Source organism: Zootoca vivipara, chromosome 15 (genome assembly GCF_965207765.1).
Source record: "Zootoca vivipara chromosome 15, rZooViv2.hap1.1, whole genome shotgun sequence".
In the NCBI taxonomy this organism is placed as follows: domain Eukaryota; kingdom Metazoa; phylum Chordata; class Lepidosauria; order Squamata; family Lacertidae; genus Zootoca; species Zootoca vivipara.
In genome coordinates, this window is record NC_142598.1 from 7,323,875 (window position 1) to 7,345,234 (window position 21,360).

The 21,360-nt window shown below is 50.0% G+C and overlaps 1 protein-coding gene and 1 long non-coding RNA gene across 4 annotated transcripts in view; one reads left to right on the forward strand and one right to left on the reverse strand.

Moving 5' to 3' along the window:
• MAST1 (microtubule associated serine/threonine kinase 1) overlaps nucleotides 1–21,360 on the forward strand; it is a 97,895-nt gene that overhangs the window by 73,272 nt on the left and 3,263 nt on the right. For 2 of the 3 annotated variants that reach the window (XM_035140889.3, XM_035140885.3), the window contains 12 exons: nucleotides 198–265; nucleotides 5,604–5,689; nucleotides 7,130–7,338; nucleotides 8,455–8,593; nucleotides 8,773–8,905; nucleotides 10,474–10,639; nucleotides 10,998–11,099; nucleotides 11,433–11,555; nucleotides 13,558–13,667; nucleotides 15,078–15,241; nucleotides 16,868–17,136; nucleotides 20,112–20,315. In XM_035140889.3, the coding sequence (XP_034996780.3) occupies nucleotides 198–265; nucleotides 5,604–5,689; nucleotides 7,130–7,338; nucleotides 8,455–8,593; nucleotides 8,773–8,905; nucleotides 10,474–10,639; nucleotides 10,998–11,099; nucleotides 11,433–11,555; nucleotides 13,558–13,667; nucleotides 15,078–15,241; nucleotides 16,868–17,136; nucleotides 20,112–20,315 (1,773 nt within the window). The remainder of the gene's footprint in view (nucleotides 1–197; nucleotides 266–5,603; nucleotides 5,690–7,129; nucleotides 7,339–8,454; nucleotides 8,594–8,772; nucleotides 8,906–10,473; nucleotides 10,640–10,997; nucleotides 11,100–11,432; nucleotides 11,556–13,557; nucleotides 13,668–15,077; nucleotides 15,242–16,867; nucleotides 17,137–20,111; nucleotides 20,316–21,360) is intronic. The other variant, XM_035140888.3, reaches the window with a different exon arrangement.
• On the reverse strand, nucleotides 5,643–20,116 carry LOC118097721 (uncharacterized). The gene is made up of 5 exons (XR_015947357.1): nucleotides 19,761–20,116; nucleotides 14,873–14,970; nucleotides 13,776–13,835; nucleotides 11,357–13,620; nucleotides 5,643–5,975 (listed from the first exon to the last, which is right to left on the reverse strand). It is a non-coding gene; the product is annotated as an uncharacterized LOC118097721 (long non-coding RNA).

Consider the following 21,360-nt stretch of genomic DNA (forward strand, 5'->3'; position numbering starts at 1 on the left):
ACATACCCCCCACGCCTTAGCATGCCGCCGTGTGTGCATGTACGTAACACAGGCATGTGCATCGGCATATATGCATGGCTGTATGCACATGTCTCGGTTTCACCCTTTCTGTGCTTTCATGAATGACAATGGGGTTGCTAAAGCCTTGTTCCCTTGGCTCTCCCCCTTTGGCTCTTTCCAAACCCTGTTCTCGTCAGATGTGCTGTATGTGGAAGAGCATGATAGCGGAGGATCCAACACCCCTGAGACAGAGGAGTTCACAGAGGTCAGTACAAAGGGGGGGCACCAACCGCGCACCCCAGCTCTGTGCTGTCTACCCCAACTCTTCACACATAGACACAACTCTCTCTCTCTCCCTCTCTCTCTCTCTCTCTCTCTTCATACCGCTGCTCAATGTTTCTGCCGCTACATCCACATCACGAGCTTGATCCTGGGGAAAGAGGGAAAAGCAAGCTGCTGTACCTACTTGACGTCAGGCAGCCACCCCATTTTGGTGGGCTTTTGTGCAGGAAAACAAACCAAAGGAAATCTGGCTACTCACTTGGGTGCATGCAACTAAAGCCCTCTATTTACCATTGGGCGTTCGGTCTCTACTGGCAGCAGCTGGAAATCACAGCCAAAGCCGTGGTTCCCAACGTGGGCACACGCCCCACGGGGGAGGGATTTGATTTTTTAAGGGGTGCAATTCGAGAATGAGTTATTAACAGTTAATGGCCTTCCTCCACGTGAATAGGAGTTCACTTTTTGAATATTAAGAATTATGTCATGGGGGGGATATCATGATTTTAGAGATGCTTAGGTGGGGCGTGGCCAAAAAAAAAGTTGGGGACCACTGGGCTAAAGCCAGAATTTGTTGCCTGAATGCAATTAATTTACACTCCTTTGTTATGTAAGTAAGCAGTCCCCCCCCCCCAAGCCATGAGCAGCCTTACGACTGTGGCGGGGATGGAGGGAGTTTTCCATCCCTACCTAAAGGTGATATTTGCAATTGGGAATGACCAATGAGCTCCAAAGTAGGTTTCCCAATGGATAACTTTTGGCAGGTCAGAATTTGTCAGTGGCAGAGTGACACTTCCTCCCTATTCCCATAGCTGTTCTCCCCACGCCAAACCCAAAGCCCTTCCATAGCTGCCAAGTTATCCCTTTTTTAAAGGGAAATTCCCTTATGCTGAATAGGCTTCCTCGCGAGAAAAGGCAGCTATGAGCCCTTCTGGCTAATAGAACTTTGGGACAGGGACTGGGGCATAAACATAATAAACAGACTCATCATCTCACTTTAATGTTTGATCTTTTACCGTGTTTTTAATGTTCTGTTGGGAGCCGCCCAGAGTGGCTGGGCGGGGTATAAATAAATAAATTATCATCATCATTATATCATCATCATCATCATGACTGTCAAAACAAAAGGCCACCTTTAATTTATTTATTTTTTAAAAAACCATGACCATACGCTGGGACCTGAACAGTAAAATAAATGTGCTTGGAGCCCCACCTGATAATCAACCCAAGCTTTAGTTGACGGCCTAAAACTTTCAGCTCGAGTTATGAATTCCACATGTTAGATGACTCCCTGGGAGTTGTGGAAGCAGCTGACTTCCTTGCACCCTGACTTGGGTAGAGGTAGCAGCAGCGCCAAGGGTGGCGACCCAAACAGCAATTCTAGGGGTGCCCATGAAGCTACGTGCCATCGCACAAGTGCACTCCCCAACTCCTTGCGCAACAGCTGAGGATCATGGGGTGCAGTTCTTGAACTCATGGCACACTGGTTTTGCACCAGCAATACAGTCAAACCTCGGCTCCCAAACGTCTCTGTTTTGGCTCCTGAACGCCGAAAACCAGGAAGTAAATGCTCTGGTTTTTGAATGTTTTTTGGAAGCTGAATATCCTACGCAGCTTCTGCTTGAGTGCAGGAAGCTCCTGCTACCAATCAGTATCCATGCCTCAGTTGTTGAACATTTCGGAAGCCAAATGGGCTTCCGGAACAGATTACGTTCGACAGCCAAGGTTTGACTGTGTATCTGTGGCAGCTACGCACAGTAGTAGCATAGCAGATGTGCAGGAAAAGGGAAGGAGGCAGATAAATTGGGGAAAAACACAATGGGGGGGATGAGTGGAAGTTGGAGAAAATGCACGACGTTCCCCATTTGCCTCCTCCACTCTTACGATAGAGAAAGAAAAGTCCAGGCAGGCATATGAGGGGGAAAGAGAAGGAAGGTTCACATGGGAGATCTGGGAGACAAGTGGAAGAGAGGCACAGAATATCCATGGATGAGGTGGGAGGGAAAAGAAGCCCAGATGGTGCTGGAAGCAGCCAGGAAGAAGGCTTAGGAGGAATGTGATTAGTGGGTGAGAGGAAAAGAGAAGGCATGGGTGATTGGCAAGGAGCATAATGGGCAAATGGAAGAGAGGAGCCTTGTGTGAGAATGCCGGGAAGGGAAGCAGGTAGAAAGTACAGGGAAGGAAAATGAGCTTCTTAAAATATACAGTGTGAGGTGGGCCTAAGTCCTGCTGGGTCCAAGCCTAGGAACTGTCAGGGGTACAGGGATGGTGTTTGTGTCTCACAGTTTGACAGCAAAGGGGGCGTAGGAAGGTGTTCTTAGTGCTTGCCCCACACTTAAGGAAGCCTGCCTTCTCTTCCCTCTTGGAGATCCCCCAAACATTGAGCCCGGAAGTGTCTCAGACATACGGCTAAGATTCATTGGGTGCCATTTGGGCTGTGGGGTTAAATTGGTAGAGGGTTTGGGTTTTCCACCACTGATGTTATGTGTTGGTTCATTTGAATGGTGTGTTTTACATTTGGTTTTTTGATCCGTTGTGAAATAGATGCTAAAGCAGAACTAAGTATAAAACAGCAGCGCCCAAAGCCTACAGAAGCAGGGCATGGTTGTTTGTCACAGGCGTAGGAAACTGAGGTGATGGCTCTCCTGCCTTCATTCATCCATTCTTCTCGGAATGTGTGCTACATTTTTATTTGGGAAAAGAGCACATGATGCAGTGAGATGGGGTAGCCAAAGCAATTTTGTCCAAACATGCTGGTAAACAGAAAATCTGGTATCTGAAGAAGTGTGCATGCACACGAAAGCTCATACCAATGACAAACTTAGTTGGTCTCTAAGGTGCTACAGGAAGGAATTTTTTAATTTTGTTTTGACTACGGCAGACCAACACGGCTACCTACCTGTAACTAGAAAATCTTAGAACCATAGAATTGTAGAGTTGGAATGGGTCACCTAGTCCAACCCCCAGCAATGCAGGAATCTCAACTAGAGCATCCCTGACAAAATGGCCACCCAACCTCTGCTTAAAAACCGGAGTCAGAACAGCTGTCAGAACAGATATTCAGCCTCTCCTTTCTTGTAACTTGAAGCCATTGGTTTGGGTCCTACCCTCCGGAGCTGGAGAAAACAAGCTTGTTCCATCTTCCATGTGACAGCCCTTGAGATATTTGAAGATGGCTGTCATATCTCCTCTCAGTCTCCTCTTTTCCAGTCTAAGCATACCCAACTTCCTCAACTGTCTATCATAAGAAGCGGTATGCAGTGGAATATATGACCAGCCACTCAGTTCTCAGGAGGGAAGTACTGTGTGTGTGAAGGGGGGGGGTCATAGAAGCTACAGAGCTTTCTGAGGACCAAGCCTGTCATCCTCCCATTAGGGCACCTTGGCCATCCTGCACGGTGACCAGTCTGGTTGGGCAGGAAGGTAACAAGCACTACTCCTTCCTAAACTACAGTTGACCTCAGTTAAAGCTCAGAGTGGGGGACCCAAAAGCAGCCCTTCTTGTGGAAGAATAAATTATTCCATTCAGTAGAATGAATCCAGTTGCAGGGGACACTGGCACCATCTCCAGCAAGCCCCGGGGGCACAGGCACACACAATTTTTTTGCTGTGGGTACTTGGCCTCCGCCCCCTGCCTCTCTGCATAGCCCAATGCGACTGCGGCACATGGAGGCTGTGATCCAGTCACTCCCGCAGTGCCGGAGCTGCTTCGTCGTGATGCCACAACATGACATCGTCACGTTACCACGCCATTATGCTGCAACTCAGTGTGCACCCGCAGTGGGGGGGGGGGTCAAGTCAGCACCCCTGGCAGGGGAGATCCCTTTCTAGGTTTTGTGTCACAAAGGTTGTTAGAACAGTGTGCATTTATTAAGAGGAAAAGAGAATGTGATCACATGTACCCCCCCCCCCAAAAAAATGCTATGTGGACTCCTTTTTTGAATAGGAAATAAAATTATTCATTTAGTAAAGATAAAGGGTGGGGATAGGGAAGAGGGAGAGAGATCTAGCAGGCTTCCACCTCCTTCATGCCAGGTGGAAAAAGAGCCCAGCGGCAGGGACACCGTTCCCTCTTAACTCCCCGCCCAGTTGATCTGTGATAGATAGGAATAAAAATAAATCTGTTGTGTGATTACAAAAAGGAACTGAAAACACATGGAATCTCTTGCCCTTCTTGCTCTTACTGACTAGCCTTTCATTTGTGTGACCCAGGCTCCAGGGGGGTGGCTTCTTGAATAACAGAAGACACTCCACCAGAATAACTCCTTATTATTAGGCATCTGAGTCAGTGGGTGGCTCTGCCTGCAAGGTTCATCATTAAACCCATAGCGCCGTTGCATAGCCAGGGATTGCCCCATCTTACGTTTGTGCTTTTGGCTCTGGTTTTTTTGCATCTATAAATGGAACTAAATGGGCTATGCCCGTTCAGTTTCAGAGTGGCTCTCTACCAATTTTCTGGTACCAGTGTTAACTGTGTGGAGCCAGTGTGGTGTGGTGGTTAAGAGCGGTAGACTCGTAATCTGGGGAACCGGGTTCGTGTCTCTGCTCCTCCACATGCAGCTGCTGGGTGACCTTGGGCTAGTCACACTTCTTTGAAGTCTCTCAGCCTCACTCACCTCACAGAGTGTTTGTTGTGGGGGAGGAAGGGAAAGGAGATTGTTAGCCGCTTTGAGACTCCTTCGGGTAGTGATAAAGCGGGATATCAAATCCAAACTCTTCTTCTTCTTCTTCTGTGTTCACAGTCTGTCATATGCCTGACACAACTGCACTCCAAACCAGTGGTGTGCGGTCAGTGACTAGGCTAGTTTCCCCTAAATGTTCCGGGTAAATTAGAGTATTAAAAGTATTAACGCCTGGTGCCTCCTTCTCAAAACTCGGCAAGCTTCTGCCCGGTTTGGATAGGGAGGTGCGATGCTCCAACAGGGTCCAAGAGCCCTTCTGCCACCTTCCCAAAGAACCACCCAACTTTCGGAAGGAAGCAGCAGGGCTCCAGCATCCTGCCAGATGCCTGGCGCCTCCTTCCCAAAGCCCAGGAAGCTTCTGCCTGGCTTGGGAAGGAGGCGCGATGCTCAGCATGCAACGTCACAACATAGCGATGTCACACTCACAACGCCGACGTCGCCCCCTGCCCCCAGTTGCCCTTGCAAGTTGGCGCCTCTGGCCCTAAACTGTTCCCATAGGGGAAAAAATCTTTTTTCCACTGTACGGCACTGCTTCTAACCTTAGTAAAGAAGGGGTCCTCAATAGGGTTGGCTTCAGTTAGCGTGGCTGGATTTCATAGGAGCTGCTTTATGCCCTCACACCCAATTTACTTACCATTACAGAGCCGTGGGACTACTCCAAAGCCAAAGAAGCCACCGGGAGAAGGAGACTTTGGAACAATTAAACTCATAAGCAACGGGGCATATGGGTGAGTGAACTGACTCGGGTCCCAAGCTCCTTGGATATCCCTGCATGGAAGGGTCTCTCTTGCTTCTGGTTTGCTCCTTCAGGACCCAATCAGGCCTGGTTCTAATCCTTACCTGGCCCAAAGGTGCTGTTCCCAAAGTGGAGGAGTAGGCGGTTTCAGCTGGTTTTGAGTTCAAAGTATTGCACCGTTATGCTCCGATCATCCATGTTGGGGAACCCATGTTTCTTTATGAGCATCATAGTGGAGGGGTGCAGGATCTTTGATATAGAGAAACATATGGACCAGGCTTGGAAGTTCAGGAGACACCCCGTGGAAAAAAAGAAGAAGAATTAGAAGGGTTTTTCAATCACATGGAAAGGAGAATAATAACAGTAAATTCCTGTCATAGTAAGATGGTGTAGGGAACTGGATCTGTTCAGTGGGCAGGATTCCAAAATTACACACACACACACACATACACACACACAGGACAAGTTTGGCAGTTGCGTGGAACAACCCACCTGCCCATCACCTGGCATCATAACGACTTTACACAGGTCCAAGGAAACCTTCAAACAGGCTTGCCCTGGAGAGAGAGAGAAAATGCTACATCATTGAACTGAGCATTTCTCCCTCTCTCAAAAGGAAGCAATGTGGATTCAAAGCGCCGTATTTTGAATCCAAAATACTCAATTTCTAAAACAGCATTTCCCCCTTTGTAGAGGGAATGCTTTGCATCTAAACTGCTTCCTCTGGAGAGAAAGTGGAGCATTTTTCTCTCCTCAAAGGAAGCGGTTTGCATTGACACTTGCTCCAGCATTTTTGAATGCAAACTGCTTCCTCCATCCCCCTCAGCAGCCCATCCTAGCCAGGCTCTCTGTCAGCGTATTGATGCTGACAGGGAACCTTACTTGTATAGGAACAGCAGGGAGCCCCATTTAAGCCACACCCATATCTGCCTAAAACCAGCTGTCACATATGGTGTCAGTTGTGGGACACCACCAAGAAGGCCCTGTTTCCTCTTGCTACTTGCCTCACACTGAGGCAGCAGAGGCACCTGGAGGAAGGGTTCTGAAGAAGGCATCACAGAGAAGGCAGGGCGATGCAGGAGCAGGGTGTTCTTCAGGTCGCAATCCTCAGACAGCTTCCCACCCAAGGGTGGCCCAAGATCTTTTGCCACCTTAAGGGTTTGCAACGATGTGTAATGTTGATGCAGTGGACATATGAGCAGACCTAAGCCTCACTGCCTCCTCCCAAAAGCTCTGGGTAAAAGCTAGTTTACCAGCCCATTGTTTAAAGAGGGGAGAGAGTCTAGTATTTAGAGAGTGAGGATCAGGATCCCTCAATACACCTACATTCTCTGCTGTGTTCTTGGAGAATACGTCTCCCAGAAGTGATTTGTGAGTTGGGGCTGCCTCTTGCTGAGCACACCCCCTCTGCTTTCTCCGCCTCCTCTCACAGAGCTGTGTATCTAGTGCGGCACAAAGAGACCCGACAGCGCTTTGCCATGAAGAAGATCAACAAGCAAAACCTCATCCTGCGCAACCAGATCCAGCAGGCCTTTGTGGAGCGCGACATTTTGACTTTTGCAGAAAACCCCTTTGTGGTCAGCATGTTCTGTTCTTTTGAGACCAAGCGCTACCTCTGCATGGTCATGGAATATGTCGAAGGTACACGGCCTCAGAACTCCTGATGGGACTCAGATACCCCCCTGGTCTCTCAGTATCACACAAGTCAGCTTTCAGGTTCCATATGAAAATTAAATCCCATGTGTGAGCTTGCAGGAAACAACCCATTATGAGAGCAGCAGTGGTTATCAGAGACCCTTGAGCAAACAATGTGCACATCCTTTGTTGTACAAAAATATCCAGTTATTGTTATATTATTATAATTTATTAAATTTATATATTAAATTTAAAAAACATAGCTCAGAAGTTGAGAAAAGCATCTTTCCTGGCCACCCAAACAGATCCTGTGAGAGAGCCAGTGTGGTATAGTGGTTAAGAGCGGCAGACTCGTAATCTGGGGAACTGGGTTCGCGTCTCCGCTCCTCCACATGCAGCTGCTGGGTGACCTTGGGCTAGTCACACTTCTCTGAAGTCTCTGAGCCCCACCCACCTCACAGAGTGTTTGTGGTGGGGGAGGAAGGGAAAGGAGAATGTTAGCCGCTTTGAGACTCCTTCGGGTAGTGATAAAGCGGGATATCAAATCTAAACTACTATTCTTCTTCTTCTTCTTCTTCTTCTTCTTCTTCTTCTTCTTCTTCTTCTTCTTCTTCTTCTTCTTCTTCTTCTTCTTCTTCTTCTTCTTCTTCTTCTTCTTCCTCTTCTCAATTCATTAGCACCCAAGCTCCTCAACCAGTGGTTTCATTACTTTTAGTCAGGACAGTGATGTTACTGGAAACCCCAAGAGCATCTCTTTTACTCAACTGTGTCTCCGGCTTCAAAGAAAGCTTGGATTGTAAGTGATAGCAGAGTCCCTGTGTACTTGACAGGAGCTTCCACCATCCTGTTAGCTTTTTCAGCAACCAAGATTGGAAACACCTGTCTTTAAACCAGTCTCAAGTCGAATGATCACCTAGGTCTTTTAGTATTAAACACAGCACAGGGATCTGAGCCTTGTACCTGCCCTTCTACAGACTGTGCTTCTTGGCATTCCAAACGGCACGGCACCGGAGGGCTGCAAGCTCTGATCAAGGACAGGAACAGAATAGTAGTCGTCCTGCCCTATACGAAATGAGTGGCCTGCTAGCAGCCTCCCTAACCGCTTCACCCTTTTCCCAGCAGGCGGGGACTGTGCAACCCTGCTGAAGAACATAGGGGCACTGCCTGTGGAGATGGCCCGCATGTACTTTGCCGAGACCGTCCTTGCCCTGGAGTACCTGCACAACTATGGCATCGTCCACCGTGACCTAAAGCCCGACAAGTATGAAGCGGAGAGCCGGAGTCTCTCCTGGCCTATCTTGCCGGGAGAAGAGCAGCAGCAGCAGCAGCATGCTTTGCTGACATTCCCTGGGTTCCTTTGCCAAAAGTGGGGAGGGCGGGGGCAAAGTGTGTCTGTGGTCTGAGCTCTCTTGACGGTTGCTTCTCCGGCTTTCTCCTCAGCCTGCTGATCACTTCCATGGGGCACATCAAGCTGACGGACTTCGGTCTCTCCAAGATGGGACTGATGAGCCTCACCACCAACTTGTATGAGGGCCACATTGAGAAGGATGCCCGGGAGTTCCTGGACAAACAGGTGGGCACCCAAGTGGCGTGCGTGAGAGGGGAGCGTTGTGGGTGGGTGAGGGGGCCAGGGCCGGTGCTAGGGCTTTTTGCGCCCTAGGCAAAAACAGCTTCTGGCACCCCCCAGGTGCATGCGTCATGACGCATGCGTAACACCGCTGATGCCCCTACGTCCCCTCCATTGGCGGGAGGAGCGCGGGCCAAGGGGGGAGCTCGGCACCCTCCCGCCTGTGGAGGGTACGCTTTGAGCTCCTCAGCGGCGGCTGCAGCGAGCGAGCGGCGGCGGCAGCAGCGCCCATAGCTGAAGGCTTCAGCTGCGAGCGCTGCCGCCGCTTGCTCACTGCAGCCACTCGGGAGCTCACAGCATCCCCTCCGTGGGTGGGAGGGCGCTGAGCTCTCCTTTTGGCTCGCGCTCCTCCCGCCTGTGGAGGGGACGCTGGGGGCTCCTCGGCGAGCAGGTGGGCGGCGGCAGCGCCCATAGCTGAAGGCTTCGGCTGTGGGCGCTTGCTGCCACTACCGCTGCCGCTCGCTCGCCCGCCTCCAGTGAATAGCTGAGAGGAGAGGCGCGGCAAGGTAGCCCTAGGTTCGTACTTCCTGCACACCTCCGGGAGGCGGCCCCAGGCAGCACTGGGCAGCGGGGGGCGAGCTGTTCAGTGCCCCCTCCATTCTGGTGCTCTAGGCAGTGGCCTAGTTTGCCTTAATGGGTGCACCGGCCCTGGAGGGGGCAGAATTTGAAACGTCCCTTTGAAATTGTGTGGGAGACTATATAACACTGCCCTGTGGTGCAGATCAGGCTGATCCGGGGGAGTTCTTTCTGCTCCTCTCTGATTGTGTTTACATACAAACGGCAGAAGTAAGAGGACCTTAATCTCAGTTAGTCATTGGCTATGGGGGTTTTCAGTGCCGCCAGACCACTTGGTAAATATTTAGGGAGGTATGTGATAAGAGAGTACAAAAACCCCTTGCCGCTGGCTGGAAGCTCTCACCTGGTTGACTTGTTTTTAAACCCCAGCATGGACTTTAAATCAGAACTTGTCAGTCAGCAGGACGAAGCCTTTCTTACCAAATAAAGGCCTTCTGGTATTTTAGAAGGAAGGCAGGACATGGCACATTGCCATTGTGTATGTGAGGGGGGAAAGCTGCAGACCAGGCACCCCCAAACTTCGGCCCTCCAGATGTTTTGGACTACAACTCCCATCTTCCCCAACCACTGGTCCTGTTAGCTAGGGATCATGGGAGTTGTAGGCCAAAACATCTGGAGGGCCGCAGTTTGGGGATGCCTGCTGTAGACTTAGGGTGTTTAACCTCCATCCCAGGGGCCTGGTGGAAGCTTTTCTGACCCCCCCCCCAAGACCCCACAGGTGGTGGTGGCGGCCAAAGTGAAAATTATATACCCAGCCCTGGGATGGATAGAGGGGTCTGAAACCTCTGCACCCAGCCCAGGACTCTGATAGGAATGCAGGTCACGCCCTTCTCAGTTGTCACAGCTAACATGTAGGGCTGCCATATGTATGGGTTTCCCCAGCCATTACCAGGATGTCATTCAATCTCTGTGCTGAAGGACGGTGGGTGTCTTGGCAGGTGTGTGGAACCCCTGAATACATTGCTCCCGAAGTGATCCTTCGCCAAGGCTATGGGAAGCCAGTGGACTGGTGGGCTATGGGAATCATCCTGTACGAGTTCCTGGTGGGCTGCGTGCCATTCTTTGGAGACACCCCTGAGGAGCTCTTTGGTCAAGTCATCACTGGTAAGTGTGTTTTGGTCACTGTGATCCAGCTATGAGCTTGAACATTGTTACTTGCTGGCCTTGGAATTTCCTCCAGGCGTGGCTAAGTTGCTCCTGCTCACGGGCTTGCACAAGGTGAGCGGAGGGGTGAGAGGAGGGTGGGGATAAAAACCTTAGGAGAGTATCATGAAACAGAGCGAAGCATTAAGGTGGAGCTTTGGGTTCATAGGCTCTGTGAGCTGCTTTCCCAGTTAGGAAGATGCTTGGCATAGGAGCCCATTTCCCAGTAACAATTAAAGCTGTTACAATAATCTACACATTGAGGAGACCGTTCTAACCCTTCCTAACCGAGAGCTTCTCTGTTTCTTTTTGCTTTCAGATGACATCTTGTGGCCGGAAGGGGAGGAGGCCCTCCCAGCAGATGCTCAAGATCTCATCTCCTGCCTCCTGCAGACCAACCCTCTTCACCGCCTGGGGGCAGGTAAGGACAGTTGGTCAGGGTGCAGGGCAGCTAGTTAGGTGGGGCTTCAGTGTGATCCAATCCAGAAGGAGGGGAGGGATAGTCCTGCCCCCAGATCTCTAGATCCTCTTCCGGGGTGTCGCCACCTGGGACACCAAACTGTTGACCAGCTGTGGCCTTGGCGGGTCTGTGTCAACATTCCCTAAGTGCTCAGGATGTTGCCCCACCACCCACCACCACCTAGCAGCAGAATCACATGTTTCTAGGAAAGAGCTCACCTCTTACCATGTCCAGTTGGATTGGTGGTGTTGTCCAGCAGAGGGCAGCAAGACCTCGGTCTTTGCGTTTTTGCAGGTGGCGCCTACGAAGTGAAACAGCATGCATTTTTCAAAGATCTTGACTGGAACGGGCTTCTGAGGCAGAAAGCAGAATTCATCCCTCACCTGGAGTCTGAGGAAGACACCAGCTACTTTGACAGCAAGTGTTAACATTCCCCTTTCTTTTTCTCTCCCCACTCCCAAATGTTTTCCTTTAACAAACAAGAGTGAGGCTGGAAACGGCTAATCCCAGATTGCTCATGTTAATAAGGGCCTTCTCCTTCCTTCTTTCATACCGAAAAGGCGTCAGTGGGGGATTTCCATTGCAAATATCAGCTTCAGGGGAATAATTTTCACCAGGGCCACCACAGGGGAGAAAAGGGCCACGACTCAGTGGCAGAGCAATGCCTGCAAGCAGAAGGTCTTAAATCCAGACACTGGCACTTTCAGCTGGGAGAAACCCCTGTCCGGAACCCTGGGGGAGCTGCTGCCAGTCAGTGTAGAGAGTGTGGAACATTATGAAGCAGTGGTTGCCTCTGTAGGAGGCAGTGTCCTGTGTTCCAGTGAAAGAGTCGCACCACTGCAACTGCTATTGTATTGTTATTATTTTTAAAGATGTATGTCAAACACTGTCAGGATGCTGTCAGTGGCTCCCAGCTGGCTGTCCAGGAAAGTATAAAGACAAGGAAAAGTTTCTTACCGACCTTTTTTATTTCAATATTACAGAGAGAGGCTATAGAACCCAGCCTCTTGAATAATGGCGTTGTCCTGAGTGAATCTCCCACTTCCTCATTCGTCATTCTCATTGTCTCCTCTACGGGTGCTGCTATGTGTCTTTGAGCTCTTAGTTCTCCTACTTTAAAGGCTCACCAGGTTCTGGGAGATGGGGGGGTCTGGAATGCTTTCTAAAGACACCGTGTCAGCCAGCTGCCATTCCGGTCCTGCCTCCTCCTCTCCCGTTATTTCCCAACTTTTCCCCTCATCTGCCTCTGAGCTGCGACCTCCCTCAGACCCCTGTTGTCAATCTATACTGTTTTCCTCTTCCTCCTCCCTGGGAGGGTCAGGCTGCGGGAGGCTGTTTCCCCCATTCCTCCTCTGCCCAGTCCCTGACAAACAAATGCTTAAAACGTAATGCACCAAATGCTAAGGTGCATCTGATGTCCTGCCTAGTTTGGTTCATGCGGCTAAGATCAGAGATAAGCCTCTGCCTGCTCTGGGCTTGAAATCTTTATCATCCATGCCATACAACTGTATGTGATTGACAGGTAGGTGACACCCCCCCCACCTACCTGTCAAAAATGGTCCATGGAGGGTGGGCCAAATTTGGATCTGATCCTCAGGTTGAAAAAAGATTCCCTATCCGCTCTTTTTTTTAAAAAAAAATTATTTAATCGATTTTTTGATACAAACATCAACCACAAAAGACACATACAGTGGTACCTCAACTTAACGAATTTAATGAAGTCTGAACGCACATTCGTAAGTCGAAAAAATGTGTAAGTCGAATCCCATAGGAATGCATTGGGAGAAAAAATTCGTAAGTCGAAGCAACCCTATCTAAAAATTCGTAAGTAGAAAAAATCCTATCTAAACCGCATCCAAGATGGCGGACGGAGCTCCGTTTGTAAGTAGAAACATTCGTAAGTAGAGTTATTCGTAAGTCGAGGTACCACTGTACAACAAAAACCATAATAGCAGTAATAACACAATTTGACAATTCAAATTTGAATACACTGTGACAATATGTGACAATGGCAGCGAAATTCTGGGAGATGACGGGGACATGCTAGGGTTCTCGTTTGTTTTTTAATAATAATAATAATAATAATAATAATAATAATAATAATAATAATAATAATAAATTGTACCCCGCCCATCCGGCTGGGTTTCCCCAGCCATGGGGATGCTGCTCATCTTTGGGGTGGGGGGGGATTCAGAGGGAGAGGCTGCTTGTCCTGGTGGGGCTTTGCTTCTGTTTTTCCAAGCTTCCTTCCTGTTCATGACGAGATGTTTCACTTGGGTGCAGGAATGGCGCTGCCCCTGTGATATTTCTCTTTCTGTAGCCATTTGGGGCCAGGCTTAGAGGGAATGTGGGCAGCTCAATAGCAATCCTGCTGCCTAGGTCTCCCGCAGCTTCCATGAGATAGTTTCCCTCTTTCCAGCTCGCTCTGATCGTTACCACCACATTAACTCATATGATGAAGATGACACGACTGAAGATGAACCTGTGGAAATAAGACAGTTTTCATCGTGCTCTCCCAGGTTCAGCAAGGTGAGAGTCCTCACTGACTGCATTTAATTTGAATTGTTGCTGTTGTTTAGCACTGGTGCCGTGGTTAATATAGAGTGTGCGCTCAGAAGCCCAGAGTTTAAATCTCACCTCAGCCTCATGGTCACAAGTGTCCCTAGCCACTTCCCTCTCTGTCGCCTCTCTTTCTTTCTGCAAATAAAGGAGGATATTGTTACTGGCCTACTTGGCAGGGTTGCTGTAAGGATTACTAAGACAATGTATGTGAAATGCTATAAATACTTTTAATTGCTCTGTGAAATGCTGCTGTTGTCTTCTTCATTCTTCTCCTTACCATCAGCCTGCCATTAGCAAAATGTGTTTGGGAGCTGAGTGCAATGAGGAGTGGGGATTTGAAGGCGTATGTTGGGGATAGGTAGCCAGTAAATGTATTGGGCTATCTTCATAGTGCATCTCTATAGGGAGGCAAAATGTGTGTGTGGATAGGAGATTGTCAGCAGCAGCCCAGCCTTGTGCAAACTTACTCACTTAAGTGTGCAGAACTATGGTTTCCAAGCCATGTGTTTGTTGAGCTAATGGATGGGTGGCTGGGTGGGTATTTTCAGGCAAAGATTGGCCGAAAGAAGGGATGCTTAAAGTTTCCTACATTGGCCAGATCTGCACACTCAAACCTTTCTAAGACTATTCCCAGCACCCGTGGTATAGGATCTGAAACCAGCAGTAACCCTCACTGATGAAAAATATATACAGTGGTACCTCTACTTACGAATTTAATGCGTTCCAAACGCACATTCGTAAGTCGAAAAAATGCATTGGGAGAAAAAATTTGTAAGTCGAAGCAACTCCATCTAAAAATTCGTAAGTAGAAAAAATCCTATCTAAACCAAATCCAAGATGGCGGACGAGCTCCATTCGTAAGTAGAAACATTCGTAAGTCGAGTCATTCGTAAGTACAGGTACCACTGCACTTGAAATCACCTTGTGGGCAGTGGGGGGTTTTCTGTGGAGAACTGAAGGATGGGGGAAGGTTTAAGAGCACACCAGTGCTATGTGTTAATTCTTGGCAACTGAGGAACCATTCAAAATCCCACTTACAGATACCAAAGAATGCCTTAGAAAGCTCTGGGTGCTGTGTGTTGTTGTTGTTGTTGTTGTTATATCCTCCACACAACATGCTTCTGAGTGTGTGTCGTCGGGGGCAAGTTTATTGCCTAATTAATTAAACTTACGTTTTCACCTGTGTTTTTAGTACTGCATGAATGATTGATGGATTGTTTTGTGGATGGTTGGGTCAACTGCTTTGCGGCCATCTGTAGTGGAAAACAGTCTATAAATAAGGAAAGTAAATACATAAGCAATAAAGCGGCTCCTTATAGCCCGCTGCTGTACTATTTCTCACCCTTCTGGCCTTTGCCGCCCCGTCCCCCAATACAGGTGTACAGCAGCATGGAGCACCTATCCCAGCATGAGCAGAAGACTCCAGGCGTCACCAAGAGGGACCAGAGCAACAAACACAAAGATGAGAAGCTCAGCAAAAGGGAAAGCTTAGGCAGCTTCACCCTTCGAGAGAAAAGCTGGCGCACCACCTCCCCTGAAATGTGAGTCTCCACCCTGTGCGATAACAGCTGTGGCTTTTGTTCTTCAGCCCCCAGACCTGGAGGAGGCTGAGGACACTTGGAAGAGGAGCTCTCACTCCCGCTCTGAGAGGCAAATGTGGATATTCCAGGGATCTGGCACCGACCTCTGGTCCATAGGTGCCAACTCCCAGATTGAAAAAGCGTCGCGCACCGGAAGTCGCGCTGCGGCCATTTTGGAACTGGGCAGAGCAGCCCCGGAAGTCGCTTCTACGCATGCTCTGCCCATTTCCAAAATGGCCGCAGCACCAGAAATCGCTTCCGCGCATGTCCAGAGACTCCAGACATGTGCAGAAGGAACCTTCCCGGGCCGGTAAGAATCCAGGGGATTTACAGGTTTTTTTAAAATCCGGGCTGCCAGCGGGAAACGGCTGGAAAAACGGGGGTTTCCCGGGGAATACGGGAGACTTGGCAGCTATGCTCTGGTCCCTGGCAGACGCTAGCTGCTTTTAGTCCTGCACTTTTCCATATGGCCTGAGGACTTAGCAAAGAAAACTAGAAATATCAACTGTATATAAGATGCTTAGAAAGCAGACGCCATCTGTCTAACTAGTACATTAATCAGCTGTTCCCAGAATCACAGAATTGTAGTGTTAGAAGAGACTGTGAGGAACATCTAGTTCAACCCCACCACCAATGCTGGAATCTATTTCCCTACATGAGGCTTGAACTCACAACCCTGAGATTAAGTCTCATGTTCTACTGACTGAACTTAAATGTAAATGCATTTCTGAATTACCGAAACCTCGGTGTAGGTGCAATATAAGTGAGGCACGGACTAAAGTACAGGATGACATAAAGTTCAACAAGCAATTGCTTTCTCCCGTTCTTAGGAGGGAAGATAATATTTTAAAGTTCTTTTTCATTCCCTATTATAGTACCTGTACAGTGGTACCTCGGAAGTCAAACGGAATCTGTTCTGGAAGTCCGTTCGACTTCCAAAATGTTCAGAAACCAAGGCATGGCGTCCAGTTGGCTGCAGGAAGCTCCTGCAGCCAATTGGAAGCCACGTCAGACATTCGGGTTCCAAAGAATGTTCGCAAACCAGAACACTCCCGGGTTTGTGGCGTTCGGGAGCCAAAGCGTTTGACTCGCAAGGCGTTCAGGATCCAAGGTACAACTGGATTGCTCTCAGTGCAAAATGTAACACTTTAGGCCAGGCATCCCCAAACTTCGGCCCTCCAGATGTTTTGGACTACAATTCCCATCATCCCTGACCACTGGTCCTGTTAGCTAGGGATCATGGGAGTTGTAGGCCAAAACATCTGGAGGGCCGCAGTTTGGGGATGCCTGCTTTAGGCATTTATTTCCCACCACCACCACCACCCCTGTGCTCTTAAGTTGCAGCCCTAACAATTAAAACGTCTCCTCACTTATTGCAACTGAATCCACTGAAGATTCACTTCTGAACTGGGGGAACCTGTGACCTTCCAGAGGCTCTTGGATTCCAACTCCCACCAGCCCCAGCCAGTGTGGCCAGTGGAAAGGGGTGATTAGAGTTGCAATCCTGAAGCACCTGGCATTTTGGACATGGCCTCAGGTGTTTGGGGTGGGAGGGGTGAGCCATCTTGCTTGTTTTCTGTCTCTCAGGAAGCGGCTCTCAGCCTCGGAGTCGTCCTACACCGAGAGCGATTCCAGCCCCCCGCTGGGTGCGCGTCGGCGCTTTTCGGCCCTGATGGACACCAGCCGTTTTGCTGTGCCCCTGGAAACCGACAACGAGAGTCTTGGCAAGGGGCCTGCAAAGGCTCCTGCGGAAAACGGGCCCCCGGGGTCCACGCCCCAGGTCGAAGGCAAGGAGGGCAAGGAAGGGGCAGCAGGAGAGGCTGGGCAGAGTCCTGCCCCTGTGGAGACTGAGGCAGGTGAGTAATGGCCTCTTGCTGAAAGCCCTCACTCTGGCAGCTGAAGGGGAGATGCCATAGTCGGCGGCCCAGTCTGCTGTTTACATGAGATGTGCCTCTTACAGTCTGAACAGATTCTTGGTACGTCGCCTCCCTTTTGACATCTGTTTTGTGAAGCCAAAGTCCTCTCCCTTCCAGCCTCTGGTGAGGAGATGCAGCCTGGCTCAGAGACCACACATCCCTAGGGAGCAGGGAGCAGTGCACCCCAGATCCCTTAAATCACCCCTTGGCAGATCCAAGTATCTTGCTTCTAAGGCAAATCTCAAGTGTACAGTTAGCCTCTTGGGACCTTTCTGGTAGGCATTGCACAATGCAGTGGTTGCAGAGGATGCAAACGTCTGTTCTCCCATCAATTGCCAGGAAATTGCAATCTCCCGACATTCAGGGCCGCAAGGCTTTGTTGCTGGAAAAACTCGAACCTTCCTAACCACCACCACTGCACAAATCTCCCGATAACACATCCATTGCAATGTGTCTTTGGTGCAGGCCCTTCAGCCGATCACTTTGCAACCGATTCCATTCTTGCACACAGCCTCCAGTAATTTCAGTGGGCTTGTGCAGGAAGATTTCCGGGTGGGTTGTGACTTATGGGTCGGATCCATCTGCCTCCCACTCTGTGTGAGACAGTTGCTTCATGATTATGGGAATAGCTCTGTGGCAACGGGTGACACAACTCTCTTCCTGCCTCCGCCAGTGTCATTTTGCAACCCTTTTATTGTTGGAGGTGAAGTCCCACCCCATGGTGCCATAGGAGGGAGGAGGGCACCCATGAAGCACCTTTAAAACAAAAGCAAAAAAGGGGGGGTGGCTGCCCCTTCCCTGCAACCTTGCCCCTCTGCTTCTTTAATTTTTTTCCTCCCAAACTACTTTATTCGGGAGGAGGCATGCTTTTTTTGCAATTTGGTTTTTTAGAGGTTGCACACTCCCCTTACCCAGAGCCGATGCACATCCTCCTCTCTTTCCCCCCAAATAGATTCCGGCACTAGATTGGGGCTACTAGCAGGAGTGCAATGCTATGAATAAAATCTGGTGGTTGCGGGCAGATTTACTAAGAGCCTACCAAGCTGCATATGCCGCTATCGGCTGTCTCCCTTTTTGCAGAGTGGCTGGGGAAACCCAGCCAGATGGGTGGGATATAAATAAGAAATTATTGTTGTTATTATTATTGCACACAACAAGCCCCCCCCTCTGTCCCTCAGTGCTTGGGTTGCCTACCCTGATTCTACCCCAGGAAGAGAACATGTCTGCTACAAGTTCTCAAAGGCTCTAGCAAATCCTGAGATTTCCAAAAAGAGCAAATGCAGCAGTTATTTCTATTCTAGTAATATCTGCCAAGAAGTTTGGTTGGAAGCTGGGCTTTCCCCATGTATGTCAGAGCTTGCGAGGCTGCAGAAAACCCTAAAATCGTGGGGGACAGGAGGCGGGCAGGTGTGGAGGATTCCCTGGTCCTGAATGGGGTAACTGTGCCCCTGAAGGACCAGGTGTGCAGCCTGGGAGTCATTTTGGACTCACAGCTGTCCATGGAGGCACAGGTCAATTCTGTGTCCAGGGCAGCTGTCTATCAGCTCCATCTGGTACGCAGGCTGAGACCCTACCTGCCTGCAGACTGTCTAGCAAGAGTGGTGCATGCTCTAGTTATCTCCCGCTTGGACTACTGCAATGCGCTCTACGTGGGGCTACCCTTGAAGGTGACTCGGAAACTACCACTAATCCAGAATGCGGCAGCTAGACTGGTGACTGGGAGCGGCCGCCAAGACCACATAACACCGGTCTTGAAAGATCTACATTGGCTCCCAGTACGTTTCTGAGCACAATTCAAAGTGTTGGTGCTGACCTTTAAAGCCCTAAATGGCCTCGGTCCAGTATACCTGAAGGAACGTCTCCACCTCCATCATTCTGCCCGGACACTAAGGTCCAGCACCGAGGGCCTTCTGGCAGATCCCTCATTGCGAGAAGCCAAGTTGCAGGGAACTAGGCAGAGGGCCTTCTCGGTGGTGGCACCTGCCCTGTGGAACGCCCTCCCAACAGATGTCAAAGAGGAAAACAACTACCAGACTTTTAGAAGACACCTGAAGGCAGCCTTGTTCAGGGAGGCTTTTAATGTTTAATAGATTATTGTGTTTTATCTTTCTGTTGGAAGCCGCCCAGAGTGGCTGGGGAAACCCAGCCAGATGGGCGGGGTATAAATAATAAATTATTATTATTATATTTTTATAAAATGGCGAGAGCCTTGTCAGCCCAGGTGTGCGTAGGATCAGACTGAAAGGTTCCTCTACTGCTGGCATACTGTACTAAAACAAGGTTGCCAGGCATAGCCTTTATCTGACTCTTGGTGATTTTAACAAGCCCTCACCTGGTGCTCTTGGAGGGGGTAAGATGCCCAGGGGGCGGGCAGAGCCATCCCTTTGCATGGCATCCTAGGTGTTACCCATGTCTAATAGGGAAAGGGAAAGGGCAGTGATTCCTTGCAGAGCCTTGCAGCCCAAGCATCAAATTGCATGGCTTCAGCACCTTGATGCAGTCCACAAAACTGAGGACAGGCAGCTTGGCAATTGTGATATCAGGTGTGCATCAGTAGCACTTACCAAGAGGTCCTTTTCTCGCATCAGTTGTGAGAGTTTGGCGGGCATGCTGGGGCTTGGCCCTAGGCCTCCGAGCTCTGCTGGGGCGCAACCCCATTTCCTCGGCTTCACCTTGAGAAGGCCTAGGCAGGCAGAGTCACCCTGCCTGGTGCTCGGGTCTGCTGTCTGTGTGATGAGGAAAGGAAAAATCTTTGGGCATTGTGTTTGTTATCCTCTCGGGTGGCTGGGGGTTTGGACAGTCCCTGCCGCGGCCCCCTCTGCTCTGTGCTCCTTGTTTGAAGGCGGGGACCCCTGGCGTGTGGTCCTCTGATGTAGGGCTTGAGTCATCACCCCTCTCTCTCCCCTCCCCAATAGGCAATAAATCAAAAGCGGGTGAGCTACAGCCCCCAAAGGAGCTGGACCCATCAGCCCCCAAAGCCACCAATGACTTGGTGCTGCGCCGGGCCCGCCACCAACAGCTCTCAGGGGACTCCACGGCTGAGAAGCGCAGCTCCCGCACAGGGGGCAAAGTCATCAAATCTGCCTCAGCTACTGCGCTGTCCGTCATTATCCCCACAGGTACGGCCCTCCTCCTCTCGCCCCCCCCCTGCGCATAACCAGCAGGCACACCACTAACCCCATAGGAACGGCATCCCACTTTGAGCCTGGCACCTCAGCCCACTCACTCCCTGCCCCCAGGGGCACTGGGCTTCTCACTACAAACCGCCCATCCTGCTTGACAGCATCTTGGCTTGTCTGTCTTTCATGCTGTATCCACCCGCCCTTGCACAGAACCGCTCCCCTTCCATCGGACCGGCCTGTCCTGGCAGGCCGCATCCTGATCAAGGCCGTCCGGTCCCTGAAGACAACAGGACCCATCTGTCGCTGTTCCAGTAGGAACGAACACTTCCCCACTCACTGCAGCCTTCATCAGCTCACAGACCCCCCCCAACCTCTCACTTATCAACCCTTGCATGCTGTACCCACCCTTTCGGCACTTCTGACATAGTTGCTGGGCTGTGTGCATTTTGTGCCAATTTTAAAAAAAAGGTCTTCCATAAGAAAACTGGAACTCTGGGCCATGCACAAACCTATGCAAATAAAGCATATTTGCATTGTATAACTTCCTCTGTTGATTTAGATTTTGCAGCTTCTACAGCTTTGCATAGTTTGTTCTGCTTCTGTCGTTTATGGAGAGACAGGAAGTAGCTTTCAAGGCACTGAGGACCCCCCTGAATGCTGGGAATTCAGTTACGCCTCTTAAGATTTAAGCAAGCATTGCCCACACGCTGTCAATTGCACCAGGGGGGCTGGAAACTTGCTTTTAATTTAAATGCAAAGGGAGGTTCTTGGGAAGCTGAACATTGGGCCAAAACCCCGCAGCCTTCTGCAGCTTGAAATTGGACCATGCAGGCCTTTGTCTGTGGCAGGGGTCTATAAGCTGTATGCTTAAACTGGGGGAGGGGAGCCCTTTCCGATGCTGTTGGGTTCCAATTCCCACCAGTCCTAGCCAGTAAGGGATGATGGGAACAGGTAGCCCAACAGCACCTGGAGGGCCACAGAGAATAGGGGAAAGCACCACTTATTTTCCCTTTCCTGTTAGAAGGGCACACACCAGGCTTCA